General features: G+C 38.7%; 1 protein-coding gene across 8 annotated transcripts in view; it reads right to left on the reverse strand.

The window, feature by feature from the left end:
* RHOT1 (ras homolog family member T1) overlaps window positions 1–15,066 on the reverse strand; it is a 70,228-nt gene extending 55,162 nt beyond the window's left edge. For 3 of the 8 annotated variants that reach the window (XM_057501120.1, XM_036914235.2, XM_057501123.1), the window contains exon 1: window positions 14,803–15,064. In XM_057501120.1, coding sequence (XP_057357103.1) covers window positions 14,803–14,878 — 76 coding nt within the window. In that variant the 5' untranslated portion in view covers window positions 14,879–15,064. Of the gene's footprint in view, window positions 1–14,354; window positions 14,522–14,802 lie in introns of all 8 variants that reach the window. The other 5 variants (XM_036914236.2, XM_057501121.1, XM_057501122.1 and 2 more) reach the window with 5 other exon arrangements.

Below are 15,066 nucleotides of genomic sequence, written 5' to 3' on the forward strand. Positions count from 1 at the left end.
TAGCCATGGCAATCAGACAAAACAAAGAAATAAAAGGCATCCAAATTAGTAAGGAAGATATCAAACTGTCACTATTTGCAGATGACATGATATTGTACATAAAGAACTCTAAAGAATCCACTCCAAAACTACTAGAACTAATATCTGAACTCAGCAAAGCTGCAGGATACAAAATACACAGAAATCTGTTGCATTCCTATAAACTAACGATGAACTAGCAGAAAGAGAAATCAGGAAAACAATTATATTCACAATTGCATCAAAAAGAATAAAACACCTAGGAATAAACCTAACCTAGGAAGTGAAAGACCTATACCCTGAAAACTACAAGACACTCTTAAGAGAAATTAAAGAGGTCACTAACAAATGGAAACTCATCCCATGCTCCTGGCTAGGAAGAATTAATATTGTCAAAATGGCCATTGTGCCTAAAGCAATCTACAGATTCAATGCAATCCCTATCAAAATACCAACAGCATTCTTCAACGAACTGGAACAAATAGTTCAAAAATTCATATGGAACCACCAAAGACCCTGAATAGTCAAAGCAATCCTGAGAAGGAAGACTAAAGCAGGGGGGATCCCGCTTCCCAACTTCAAGCTCTACTACAAAGCCACAGTAATCAAGATAATTTGGTACTGGCACAAGAACAGACCTGTAGACCAGTGGCACAGAATAGAGAGTCCAGTTATTAACCCAAACATATGTGGTCAATTAATGTACGATAAAGGAGCCATGGCTATACAATGCGGAAATGACAGCCTCTTCAACAGCTAGTGTTGGCAAAACCAGACAGCTACATGTAAGAGAAGGAAACAGGACCATTGTCTAACCCCATACACAAAAGTAAACTCAAAGTGAATCAAAGACCTGAATGTAAGTCATGAAACCATAAAACTCTTAGAAAAAAACATAGGCAAAAATCTCTTGTACATAAACATTAGCAACTTCTTCCTGAACATATCTCCCGGGGCAAGGGAAACAAAAGCAAAAATGAACAAGTGGGACTATATCAAGCTGAAAAGCTTCTGTACAGCAAAAGACACCAGCAATAGAACAAAAAGGCATCCTACAGTATGGGAGAATATATTCATAAATGACATATCCGATAAAGGATTGACATCCAAAATATATAAAGAACTCACGCACCTCAACAAACAAAAAGCAAATAATCCAATTAAGAAATGGGCAGAGGAGCTGAACAGACAGTTCTCCAGAGAAGAATTCACATGGCCAACAGGCACATGAAAAGATGCTCCACATCGCTAATCATCAGAGAAATGCATATTAAAACCACAATGAGATATCACCTCATACCAGTAAGGATTGCCACTATCCAAAAGACAAACAACAACAAATGTTGGCGAGGTTGTAGAGAAAGGGGAACCCTCCTATACTGCTGGTGGGAATGCAAATTAGTTCAACCCTTGTGGAAAGCAGTATGGAGGTTCCTCAAAAAACTAAAAATAGAAATACCATTTGACCCAGGAATTCCACTCCTAGGAATTTACCCTAAGAATGCAGGAGCCCAGTCTCAAAAAGACATATGCACCCCTATGTTTATTGCAGCACTATTTACAATAGCCAAGAAATAGAAGCAACCTAAGTGTCCATCTAAATGAATGGATAAAGAAGATGTGGTACATATACACAGTGGAATATTATTCAGCCATAAGAAAACAAATCCTACCATTTGCAACAACAGGGATCAGCTAGAGGGTATTATGCTCAGTGAAATAAGCCAGGCAGAGAAAGACAAGTACCAAATGATTTCACTCATATGTGGAGTATAAGAACAAAGAAAAAACTGAAGGAGCAAACCAGCAGCAGACTCACAGAACCCAAGAATGGACTAACAGTTACCAAAGGGAAAGGGATTGGGGAGGATGGGTGGGAAGGGAGGGATAAGGGGGAAAAGGGGGCATTACAATTAGCACACATAATGTAGGCGGTGGGGGACACAGGAAAGGCAGTACAGCACAGAGAAGACAAGTAGTGATTCTATAGCATCTTACTACACTGATGGACAGGGACTGTAATGGGGTATGTGGTGGGGACTTGATAATGGGGGGAGTCTAGTAACAATAATGTTGCTCATGTAATTGTACATTAATGATACTAAAAAAAGCATAAATGAGGGATTCTTGTGTTGATGATAAAATTACTCTGTATCTTGACCATGTCACTGTCAGAATCCTGGTTGTCCTATAGTATTGTAAGATGTTATCACTAGGGAGAAACTGGGGAATGGGTATATGGGTTCTCTCTCTATTATTTCTTACAATTTCATGTGACTCTACAGTTATATCAAAATTAAAATTTTTAAATATACATTAAAAAAATAAAGGAAGAGTGGGCAGGGAAGGGCATGAAGAAAAGGGAATATTATTTCTCCCCATAGTCTAAACATAGGAGGAACTCACAAAAAGCTCATAAAAGAAGCCTGTAGTATGATCTCCAGTGGAAAAGATGAATACTCAGTTAAAACATGTACACTCTTTTTTTTTTCAAGTCTTTCAGTTTACTAGAATGATTTTTTTTACGGTATCATTGATATACACTCTTATGAAGGCTTCACAAGAAAAACACTGTGGTTACCACATTCACCCTTATTATCAATCCCCTGCCCATACCCCATTGCAGTCACTGTCCATCAGTGTAGTAAGATGCCACAGAGTCCATTTGTCTTCTCTGAGCTACACTGTCTTCCCCGTGACCCCACACACACCATGTGCACCTATCATGATACCCCACAATCTCCTTCTCCCTCCCTTCCCACCTGCCCTCTCCCATCTCTCCCCTTTGGTAACCACTAGTCCCTTTGATGCCGGGGTTCTTGTTCACGGAGCCTAAGAATGAACTTTGCAAACAGTCAAGATAGGAGAGCAAGGCAGAGGCTTTTATTTAGAGAGAAAGAAAGAGGACAGAGCTCCTGGTTCAGGACAGGAGGGGACAAGAGAGCCCCAGGGTGGTGTGTTGTCTAGAGGTTTTACAGGCAGTTGAGAGACAAAAGGCTAGGGATGTACACTTGCTAAGTGGCCCCAAAATGTTTACTTTTGAAGAAACACTAAGTTTCTTATTAGTCTTCCTGGTTATTTACAAGAATTTTACTTCTCTGATTTCCACTCAGGATAGCTGCTTCCTGGTCTGGGAGTGTATCACTCAAGACTGCCTGCTTTGCTCCCAAGGTGGGCTGAGCTATTGTCTGTTTGTTAAGAAACTTTTTTTTAATTAATTAGATTTTAAGATGGAATCCTTCCTGTTTTTACTATGTTGTTTTGGACTTGCTTGCTACATTACCCAAGTTGCAACAAATCATTTGTTCAGGGCTGGAGGAAGAAAAGCAGCACTTGGGTAAAGTTAGAAGGTCAAAGCAAATCCCACAATGGATTATCTTGTTTTTTTCCAGAGGCCCTCACCCTACACTGTCTAAGCCCATGGTTCCTGTCTCACCTTCTTCTGGTCTGTGAGTCTGCTGCTATTTTCTTCCTTCCGTTTTGCTTCCTTGTTATACTCCACAAATGAGGGAAATCATTTGGTGTTCGTCTTTCTCTGCCTGACTTATTTCACTGAGCATAATACCCTCTAGCTCCATCCATGTTGCTGCAAATGGTAGGATTTGTTTCTTATGGCTGAATAGTATTTCACTATGTATATGTACCACCTCTTCTTTATCCGTTCATCTACTGCTGGACACTTAAATGGCTTCCATATCTTGGCTATTGTAAATAGTGCTCTGATAAACGTAGGGGTACATATGTCTTTTTGAATCTGAGATGTTGTTTTTTTGGGGTAAATTCCTAGGAGTGGAGTTCCCTGGTCAAATGGTATTTCTATTTTTAGTTTTTTGAGGAACCTCCATATTGCTTTCAACAATGGTTGAACTAGTTTACTTTCCCACCAGCAGTGTAGGAGGGTTCCCCTTTCTCCGCATCCTCACCAGCATTTGTGGTTCCTAGTCAGTTGGCCATCATAACTGGTGTGTGGCGATATCTCACTGTGGTTTTAATTTGCATTTCCTGATAATTAGCGATGTGGAGCATCTTTTCATGTGCCAAATTCATGTTGACCATCTGAATTTCCTCTTTGGAGAAGTGTCTGTTCATATCCTCTGCCCATTTTTTAATAGGGTTATTTGCTTTTTGGGTGTTGAGGTGTGTAAGTTTTTTATATATTTTGGATGTTAACCCCTTGTCAGATATGTTATTTACAAATATATTCTCCCATACTGTAGGATGCCTTTTTGTTCTGCTGATGGTGTCCTTTGCTGTACAGAAGCTTTTTAGTTTGATGTAGTCCCATTTGTTCATTTTTTATTTTGTTTCCCTTGCCCGAGGAGATGCATTCAGGAAAAGGTTGCTCATGTTTATATTCAAGAGATTTTTGCTTGTTTTCGTCTAAGAGTTTTATGGTTTCATGACTTACATTCACATCTTTGATCCATTTTGAGTTTACTTTTGTGTATGGTGTTAGACAATAATCCAGTTTCATTCTCTTGCATGTAGCTGTCCAGTTTTGCCAATACCAGTTGTTAAAGAGGCTGTCATTTCTCCATTGTATATCCATGGCTCCTTTATTGTATATTAGTTGACCATATATGCATGGGTTTATATCTGGACTCTCTAGTCTATTCCATTGGTCTATGGGTCTGTTCTTGTTCCAGTACCAAATTGTTGATTGCCATGGCTTTGTAGTAGAGCTTTAAGTTGGGGAGTGTAATTCTCCCTGCTTTATTCTTCCTTCTCAGGATTGCTTTGGCTATTTAGGGTCTTTTGTGGTTCCATATGAATTTTAGAACCATTTATTGTAGTTTGTTGAAGAATGCTGTTGGTATTTTGATAGGGATTGCATTGAATCTGTAGATTGCTTTAGGCAGGATGGCCATTTTGACAATATTAATTCTTCCTATCTGTGAGCACAGGATGTGTTTCCATTTTTTGGTATCTTCTTTAATTTCTCTCATGTGTGTCTTGTAGTTTTCAGAGTATAGGTCTTTCACTTCCTTGGTTGGGTTTATTCCTAGTATTTTCTTTCTGATGCAATTGTGAATGTAATTGTTTTCCTGATTTCTCTTTCTGCTAGTTCATCACTAGTGTATAGGAATGTAACAGATTTGTGTATTGATTTTGCATACTGCAACTTTGCTGAATTCAGATATTAGATCTAGTAGTTTTGGAGTGGATTCTTTAGGGTTCTTTATGTACAGTATCATGTCATCTGCAAACAGGGGCAGTTTAACTTCTTCCTTGCCAATCTGGATGTCTTTTATTTCTTTTTGTTGTCTGATTGCTGTGGCTAGGACCTCCAGTACTATGTTGAATAAAAGTGGGGAGAGTGGGCATCCCTGTCTTGTTCCTGATCTTAGGTGAAAAGCTTTCAGCTTCTCGCTGTTAAGTATGATGTTGGCTGTGGGTTTGTCATATATGGCCTTTATTACGTTGAGGTAGTTGCCCTCTATACCCATTTTGTTGAGAGTGTTTATCATGAATGGATGTTGAATTTTGTCAAATGCTTTTTCAGCATCTATGGAGATGATCATGTGGTTTCTGTCATTTTTGTTGATATGGTACATGATACTGATGGATTTTCTAATATTGCACCATCCTTGCATCCCTGAAATAAATCCTACTTGATCATGATGGATGATCTTTTTGACGTATTTTTGAATTCGCTTTGCTAATATTTTGTTGAGTATTTTTGCATCTAAGTTCATCAGGGATATTGGTCTGTAATTTTCTTTTTTTGTTGTGTCTTTGCCTGGTTTTGGTATTAGAGTGATGCTGGCCTCATAGAATGAGTTTGGAAGTATTCCCTCGTCTTCTACTTTTTGGAAAACTTTAAGGATGATGGGTATTACGTCTTCACTAAATGTTTGGTAAAATTCAGCAGTGAAACCATCTGGTTCAGGAGTTTTGTTCTTAGGTAGTTTTTTGATTACCATTTTAATTTCGTTGCTGGTAATTGGTCTGTTCAGATTTTCTGTTTCTTCCTGGGTCAGCCTTGGAAGGTTGTATTTTTCTAGAAAGTTGTCCATTTCTTCTAAGTTATCCAGTTTGTTAGCATTTAATTTTTCATAGTATTCTCTAATAATTCTTTGTATTTCTGTGGTGTCTGTTGTGATTTTTCCTTTCTCATTTCTGATTCTGTTTATGTGTGTAGGCTCTCTTTTTTTCTTGATAAGTCTGGCTAGGGGATTACCTATTTTTTTAATTTTCTTGAAGAACCAGCTCCTGTTTTCATTTATTCTATTGTTTTATTCTTCTCAATTTTATTTCTGCTTTAATCTTTATTATGTCCCTCCTTCTACTGACTTTGAACCTCATTTGTTCTTCTTTTTCTAGTTTCGTTAATTGTGAGTTTAGACTGTTCATATGGGATTGTTCTTCTTTCCTGGGGTAGGCCTGTATTGCAATAGCCTTCCCTCTTACTCTTAACAGAGTCTTTGCTGCATCCCAGATTTTGCGGTGTTGAATTATTGTTGTCATTTGTCTCCATATATTGCTTGATCTGTTTTTATTTGGTCATTGATCCATTGATTATTTAGGAGCATGTTATTATAAGCCTCCATGTGTTTGGTTGTGAGCTTTGTTATTTCTTTGTGTAATTTATAAAACATGTACATTCTTAAGACAGTATTGTGCCTGTATAATACCTAGGTAACCCTTCAGCTTATCAAGAGTGGGCTCATGAAGGACGTCCTAGACCTCCTTGGTGAAAATCTAACATTCCCTACCAGCTACTGAGTATCTCCAGAAAAACAAAGGAATGGGTATTTTATTATCACCCACAAAGAAACTCCTCAAAGGCAGGGAATGTCTTTCTTATTCACCGTTGAATTTCTAGCTCCTAGCAAATGCACTTAGTAAATGGAGTTTTGTGGCTTAGTGGTTAAGAGCACAGATCTGAAGTTCAGTAAAGTATTTACTTTTGAGATAAATGGAAATGTATTAGGAAGGGGGCTTCAAATGTTTGGCAACATTTTATTTATTAAGCTGTGTGATGGGCATTTGTTATATTATTCTTTATACCTATAGATAAATATTTCACTAAAAAAAAAGAGAGAAAGAAGAATATAGACTTTGGAATCTGAAAGAATTGGACTGAAGTCTTAGTTCTACCACTTAACTATCTGTGTTTCCTTGGGTAAGTCATCAATTCTCAATTTGTTCATTGAGAAAATACAGTCCTTAGCAGCTACACAGAATTGGTATTAGTAAGAAAATTAAGATGACAAATGTGTAACACTTCAGACAATACCTGGCACACATTAAATACACAAACAGTTGTGATGACAATGAATTTGAATTAAAGGAGTTAAGTGAGCATTGGATGAGCCAGAAAATTTGCATTTGGGAATGAGTTTTGTCATTAACAGTATGACCTTGAGTTGTCATTGACTTCTTCTGGGCCTCAATTTTCTTATCAGTTAAAAAAAACGGACTAGATGCTATCAATGTTTATGTTTTATGATTAATCTAAACTATCATGTAGCACACCTAGAACAGAGGACTGTAACACATGAAAAAGTACATGTTACATTGGGTAACGTGCCCTACAAATGGCTGACAGATCCCCAAACTGTATCTGTTATCTAATTGTGTGGGAAAAGTGATTTGGTAGGAACATTCATCTGTCTGTAACAACAAAAAATGGGACTCACCAAGCCAATATGGAGCTCAGGAATTCCTAGAACTTAATGATTTATGTTCAGCATTTTATAACTTCTTTCTCTAAATAGCTCCTTTCATCATGGCCTCATTTAGAGTCCCACCAGCCCCAAATCTTCAGCTAGCTCAAGGTAGTATTCATCTCAACATCCACAGTAGTCCATCCTAATTCCATTTGATTATGCACAATGGAGGCAAAACAGTTATCTTAAAATGAGTCAAGCCACAGCCCTCTTATTCCAGCATCAGGAAACCTAGAACTTGGACCTCCTATCTATTTTGTACTCTTGCAACTGATGCTGCAGAGCAAGAAGAATATGTTTGGAGAAAGCCCTAATAAGGTACCTTGCAAACAATGGTGATGTCTAATTTAAGATAACACAGCAGAGCTCTCTGTGGATCACCGGACATGCCTCTGCTATAAAGCCCAATCAAGTCCACTGGGCCCTATACTTTTTGTAATTTATTCCAGTTAGTGTAATTCCCAGGTACTTAAAATGACAAAATTCTAAGGAGATCCAGTGCCTGTACAATCCTGTGACCTTTGACCTTCTGGACCTTTCTGGCCCTAGTAGGGATATCTGCTTTTCCCCGTGTCTCGAAAATCCCATGGCTGCCACCAGCACAGATATTCCCAAAAATTGTTCCATTTCTAAAGAACTCTCCCAGATATCTTAGAGACCCTCAAACAACTCAGGGCTATGTATCAACCCCCATGTAGTCAAAAATTCACATTTAACAAATCCACATATAACCAGTCTCACTTCTACTTGGTCCTTGAGAATCTGCTTACCTTAATACCCTTAAAACCTTAATGCCCTTAAAACCTTGATTCTCCTCATAATCCTGTTCACACTTACTTTTTCAAAATTTTGCTTGTAACTCACCACTCCAAGGCTCTCATCAGTTTCAGAAGAAACCTACCTTTTAATCCACAGCTCAAAATGTTAAAGAAAATGATCAAAATTAAGTCAATCACCAACATTAAAAGGCCTACTAGTTTCTAAGAAAGGACTTGTTCCTTAATCACAGGATCCCTTAACAAAATTCAGGCCTTCAACAGGTGTTCTGTGTTATCTGTGAAGTCCCCTCCCTTAACAGAACCCTTACACTTCTTCCATTCTTCCTCATCTCTCTTCTGAAAACTCATTAAAACCCTTCTCCTGAACATCATCCCCTTCTGCTTCTCCCATAGATCCCACTATGTCCCCACTGACATTTTCAGAGGAGAAAGATTAACATTCTAAGGAAATTCAGGTTTCTTCACAGCTTAAGGAAATTCAGGTTTCTTCACAGCTTAGCTCCTCAGGGCAGTTCTGGCTGCCTGTGCACAGCAGGTTCCTGGCAAAGTACAAACCAGCTACCAGGTCTATTCCAACAGAGCCAGCCTGAGAAACAGGAAAGGAAACACCTTGGCAGGAGAGGAGGCACTGTAAAGTCTACAGCAATTAAAGAGCTTTACCTATGCTTGATCATAGAGACAAAAACAGTGGAACCAAAGTTGGAAATAATTCAAGTTATTTACACTGATACTACCTTTTAGACTGTGGTATTTTTATTCATTTATTAATTCATAGTCTTATCTGTTCAAGAATCCAAAGCTGTTGAGCACTCACTACACTAAAACAGTTCCATGTAGTTTCTGAAATTGTGTAATAAAAGGCCTCTTAAAAATCAAAGGACATGAATCTCTTCCACATGAAAATCCAAGAGCAACTTCCTTTTTCGAAAATGATCAAAATTAGAGCAAGAGAAACAGATTACAGTGAACTTGGGAGGAAAAGAGCACATTTTCTTCAGCATCATTGTGGGTCTCCTGGAAGAGCAGTGAGATGAAAGCTACTTTAACTAATAAAAGATTACCCAGATGTGATTTAGTTAAAATGCTTCAGTGAACCTAAACTTGAGCTGTTTGCTTCCCTTAAGGCCTACCCACCTAAACTTGAGTAAGGCTAAAAGAAATAATGAAGTAGCAGGTATAAAATTTAAATTTAAATAGGCCACTTTTAAGCCAATTTTAGTTGAGAAATAAATGAGTAACTTAAAAATAATGAAAACAGTTTAAATTTTAAAAACTATTTAAATAAGCCTACAATCAAAAAGGTCCCTTAACAATGAATGGCACATGAGCATAAACACTACATATTTTTAACTGCAACAGAAAACAAAAATTATTTCCACAGAGGAACAAAATCCCAAGCTCTTTTCTAATTATTGTACCAATTAAATTTTATATTAAATATAAACACATTTTGTACAATTTTATAATACATAAATGTAAATAAATTTAATAAGATACTACATATAAAAATACATTTAAAATATTAATATGGAGGACAAAAAACGTATCCTGTTAGCCAGCCATCTAATGGTCTCTACTTCCTCTATTTTGCCTGAGAAATATTGAAGGGTTCTATAAAAACAAACATGCAGCCACAACTATGCCCAAGGATAATTATGCCTTCCGATTCAGTTCAACACAGCATGCCACAGTTCTGAGACTCTATGTTTCTAAGTAGGTCATCCATGGGAAACATAATTTATCACTAGAGAACAATTATCTAGATTTATCCAGGCTAAAAATTTCTGTCTTTTCATCACATCTTTTGAATATCTAGTCTAAATGACAGCAAATTTCTAATATTCATGAAGCGGAAACAACATTCTCTGGTTCCAACTGCCAACCTACCAACCATACTGGCTATTTTTCTTGATCACAACTCCCCATGCTTCCAGTGGTAAAGGGACCTACTCTTCACTTTTATCTGCTTCTTTATTAAGAAGCCTTGTTGGCTCTTCCTAAATTATTGTAATTAGAATACAAAGGGAGGAAGAGGGTGACTACGGAGTTGTATTTTTAACTGGAAAATTGTAGCATTTGGGAAAATAGCTGAGCATTATTCCAAAGGAAAATTTCATTGACCACATGCAGACGATATGGGCTACAGAAGGAGAAATACTATCCCCCTCCTTCAAAGCAGATCAGCATCAGTCCCCTCACTGGTGCCAGAAAAGCAAAAAAAAAGACAGGTCTCGATATGTATGTGAGGATGATACGGAATAGATTCTCTGTATGAACAGACTATGTAGAACGGACTCTGTATGAATAGAATACACAATGCAGAATGGACTCTCTATGGCCAAGGATGCTAGAATATAGTGTAATTGAAACTGGAGCAGTTTCATTTTTAAATCTTCTAACCAAGACCAGAATGGAAAGCAATATAGCTTTAAAAGGACCGTACAAAGTTCTTTTTCTTAAATGCTAATTTATTGACTCTTATACCTAGCTTAAACCTCAAGACTTTCCCCAATCCTTTCAAACCTCTAAAATGACCGACCTCTGGTATTCAAGGAGAAGGCAGTCTCTTTTGGCAAGGACTCTAATTCCTGGCAGCCAAGACACAGAAAAAACATGACATTGTCTTTATAAGTCACTGGTCTACTTTATTGCCAGAACACAGGAATCTCCCAAGATAAAACAAAGCTAAGGACATGCAACGAGACAATGGATGAATGCTGCCCTTCAAATCCTAACAATAACCACATCAGACTGGATTTAAGAAAGGAGAATGACAACATTTTTAAGCCAAAGAAGACTGATTTGAAAAACAAGGAAGTCTAAATAAACTAAACTAGTCTGAACTCATTCATTCTTTCAACAACTATTTGAGTGCCTACTTTGTGCCAGGCCTAGTCTAGGCACCAGGGATGTAACAATAAACAAGACAAATCCTCTGCCCTCATGAAGCTCACATTCTAGACCACGTAATAAAAAAACAAAAAAACCAAGTGACAAATATGCAGGGGAGTGGAGATGATGCCAGGTCAGGGCCTTCTTACAGAGAAAGCAGTGAAGGAGAAAGTGGTACAAGAGGCAATGCAAGAACCAGATTGTGAAGCACTTTGTAGACCTGCATTAAAAAGTTCAGAATTTATTCCACATGAAAGTAGAAATCATCAGAGAATGTCTTAAATGGGTAACAGGATCTGATATATTTTTTAAAGGTGACTCTGTCTGCTACATGGAGAATGGACGAAATTAGCAGGGAGACCTTAAGAAGGTATTATTACAAAAGCCTGGGACAGAGCCAATCCAAGCTTGAACTAGTTTGGCAGAGGTTTCAATGATAAACTAATCAGAGCTGGACAAATCAGAGCTACAAGATTCATTTTAAAAGATAAGAGCTCCACTTTCTTAACAAATTTGACTAAAAGACAAATGCATCTCAATTTAAAAATAAGACTTCACTAGGCAGTAGAGCACAAAGACAAGCAGTGATTCTATAGCATCTTACTATGCTGATGGACAGTGACTGTAATGGGGTATGTGGTGGGGACTTGATATTAGGGTGGACTGTAGTAACCACAATGTTGCTCATGTGAAACCTGAGCATAAGATTGTATATCAATGATACCTTAATAAAAAATTTTAAAAAAAGACTTCACTAAAACTATCTTGTGTACTTTTAATGTAGCTACACGATTTAGATAAACGGGTAATAAGGCTCTTCTAATTTTATTGTAACATGGACATTTGTTAAGCATACTAATGCAAATCTAAAATACAAATTCTGGCCAATGAATTTGACATGAAAAATGAATACCAGAAGAACTAAGTTTTGGGTGGTTGCATTAAAAAAATTTTTTTTCTTGTTTTGTTTAAAGAATAATTTACTTTTGATTTGGCCTGAATGGTATTCAGCATGTTCACTAATTAAGGTACAGAGATGATATTTTAAAAACTTTGGATTTTCTGCCAACAAATGCCTTAAAATTTATAGACAGCCTAACTTCTCTGACCTAAGCACTAAATAGACATTAAGGAATTAGTTAGCATTAAGGTTAGCATTAAAGCATCAGAATCCAGATTGTGGACAGGCGAAGAAGAGATCCATTTCACCACCAGAGTACAGTATAGGTTTAGCCAACAGAATGCTGAAACTATTCATCACTATTTCAGAGCCTCAGTGAATGAAGCTGCTGCTATGTGGTTCAGGAACAGACACTAAGCAACAGGCTTTACAACAAACAATACCAGATATGATGCTTTTTTTCTTTGCATTTCCCATTCCTCTTAACCATCTTAAAACTAAACCTAAATTGCTACCTTTTTCCTAAAAAAGTGGTTCTCCTGATTAATCTGTGTATCAGACCAGTATTAAAACAGCCTTGGTCACACTTAGGGTTACTTAGCATTTAAAGTGCTACAGCTGGGCTAACAGCTGTGAAACATTTATATTAAACCTCAAAGAGCAATGCTCCAAACACTTTCCCCCACATACCAGCCTTTAATGTAATTAATTAAAATTACACATCTCGAATAACTCTAATATATATAAATGTGAAAAAAAAGTATATATATGATAGGCGGCCTAAAGCTTTTGGTACCACCTTTTCAAGAAATGAGTCTTCTTCAAAAACTAAGGCTTTCTCTTGTCAAGTTTCTTCCTATGATCAAAAAACTCTTTCATGTACCCTTTTAGCAATTCTGCTGTTCACTAATTTCTGCTGAACATGGCTTGTCATTTTTCTAACAAATTTTTAATTATTTTATGTATTTCTAAAGAAGTAATACTGTTAACAGTTTAGCTTAAATGTCCTAAGGCTGATAATACATTTTACATGTTTATAACATTTCTATTTGCATGTTTTACAGACCAACGATTATATGAAGTTGCTTCCTATATTAAAAACTAAAACTAAAAATGATATTGTTTTTAAAAGATTAGTATTAAAAATTGCTATACTATAAAACTATCTTACAATACAAGGATCAGTTTTTTAAGCCAGTCATCTACTCACTTTCCTTACCTTGTTCCAAATGCATCAGCATGAATCATATGTTAAATAACACTTTCCTGAACTTTGTCTAGGAAGTCCACGCAAAATACAGATTAAAACAGAGTTATAAATAAAGACGAAAATTCACAACTACAACCAAAATGTAAACTGTTTCTAAGCTTACTTCTAAATTCTGATTCTAAAGGAAGAGTTCTCCAAGCAGGTTAATAGAGATTTCCATGAATAGCAAGTAACACTACAGAAGGGGGTAAAAACGTGTTTGCTTTCTTCCGTGGGAGTGCACCAGTGATCTGGAGGGGCAACTCTAGAATAGGAATAGAAGGCTTCAAAACAGCTATGGCAAAACACTAATGTACTTTAAAACTAACAATCCAGCCCTCCCCAACCCCCTTTCTTATTTTTGTCCTACCGATTAAGTCATGTAACTTGCAAAGTGGTATCAAGGAATCCCTGCCGTTCTGTCCGCAGATAGGCGAACAGAAGGCATTTCTCCGTTATATGTTCAAAAGGTGAAAGCTAAGAATCTTTAGGGGGACTCACGTGCATATGGGTCTGTTTGGATCTCACGTGTGCCTCCTGTTATATATAAAATTAATTACCAAGTAGCTTTGAAATAGATAATGCTTAAAAAGAAGGGAGGAAATAGGCTTTAAGGTAACAATTCTCGACTGAAGGACCCTCCCCAGATAATTACTCATTCACTAAGTACTTATATAACGTATGTAGTTTGACGCTGAGAGTAAATTTTCGAGGAAATATTGAGTGTACCAGGAGTTATTCCTATGCAAAGTTCAAGAATCTCTAAAAACGCTCCATACTTTAAAGTCAACGCCTAGAGGGAGGAAAGACCGGGAGCGTTAAAAAAAATGCAGAAACCTGACCTTGCCCACGAGTCGCACAGTTCAGCAGCCCTCCCCCTAGCTTCCCCGGGAGCCGGTTCACGCCAATTAGTCAGTCGGCCTGTTCCAGCACCTGCCTGGCAGTGACAAGAGAATCCCCACGGAAGACAGAGGGTCTGAAAAGGACGCAGCCTCAGAAACAGGGAGGCCTAGGAGGTAAAGATTTGGAGAGGAAAGGAGAGGACCTTCGGAGGGACGAGGCCAGCGGACAGAGGCTGTTGGGGACACAGCTTGGGAGGAGGACCGGGGGAGAGCAGAGGGAGGTCTCGGGGGGGCCCCGAGGAGGTGAGAGGTTGAGGGCCGCCTGCGGACAGCCGAAAGGGAGTTAAGGGGCTGGGAGGGCCGGGGGCGCGAGGGAGGAGAGCAGGGCCGAAAGGGACCGGCAGGCCGGGGGTTCCAGGGGCATGGGCGGCTAGGGCTGCGGACTCACGTTCTCCCACCAGCAGGATCCGCACGTCTTTCTTCATGTCGGTGGCTCGCAAGGGCCGGGCTCGGCCCGCACGCATGGAGCGGACTCCTCTCGCCGGGAGCGCCTACCCCACGGCGCCGCGCTCCCCGCGCTGCCAGCCTCCCCCGTCGCCACGTCCGAGCCTCGGCCGGGGCCCGCCGCTTCCTCGGCCGCTCCCCCGCTCGGGAGCAGGGACCGCGCCAGCTCCGCCTCCTCCGGCTCCGCGGGCGGCGGCGGCGGGGCCGA

This window comes from Manis pentadactyla, chromosome 4 (genome assembly GCF_030020395.1).
Source record: "Manis pentadactyla isolate mManPen7 chromosome 4, mManPen7.hap1, whole genome shotgun sequence".
NCBI classification, from domain to species: Eukaryota; Metazoa; Chordata; class Mammalia; order Pholidota; family Manidae; genus Manis; species Manis pentadactyla.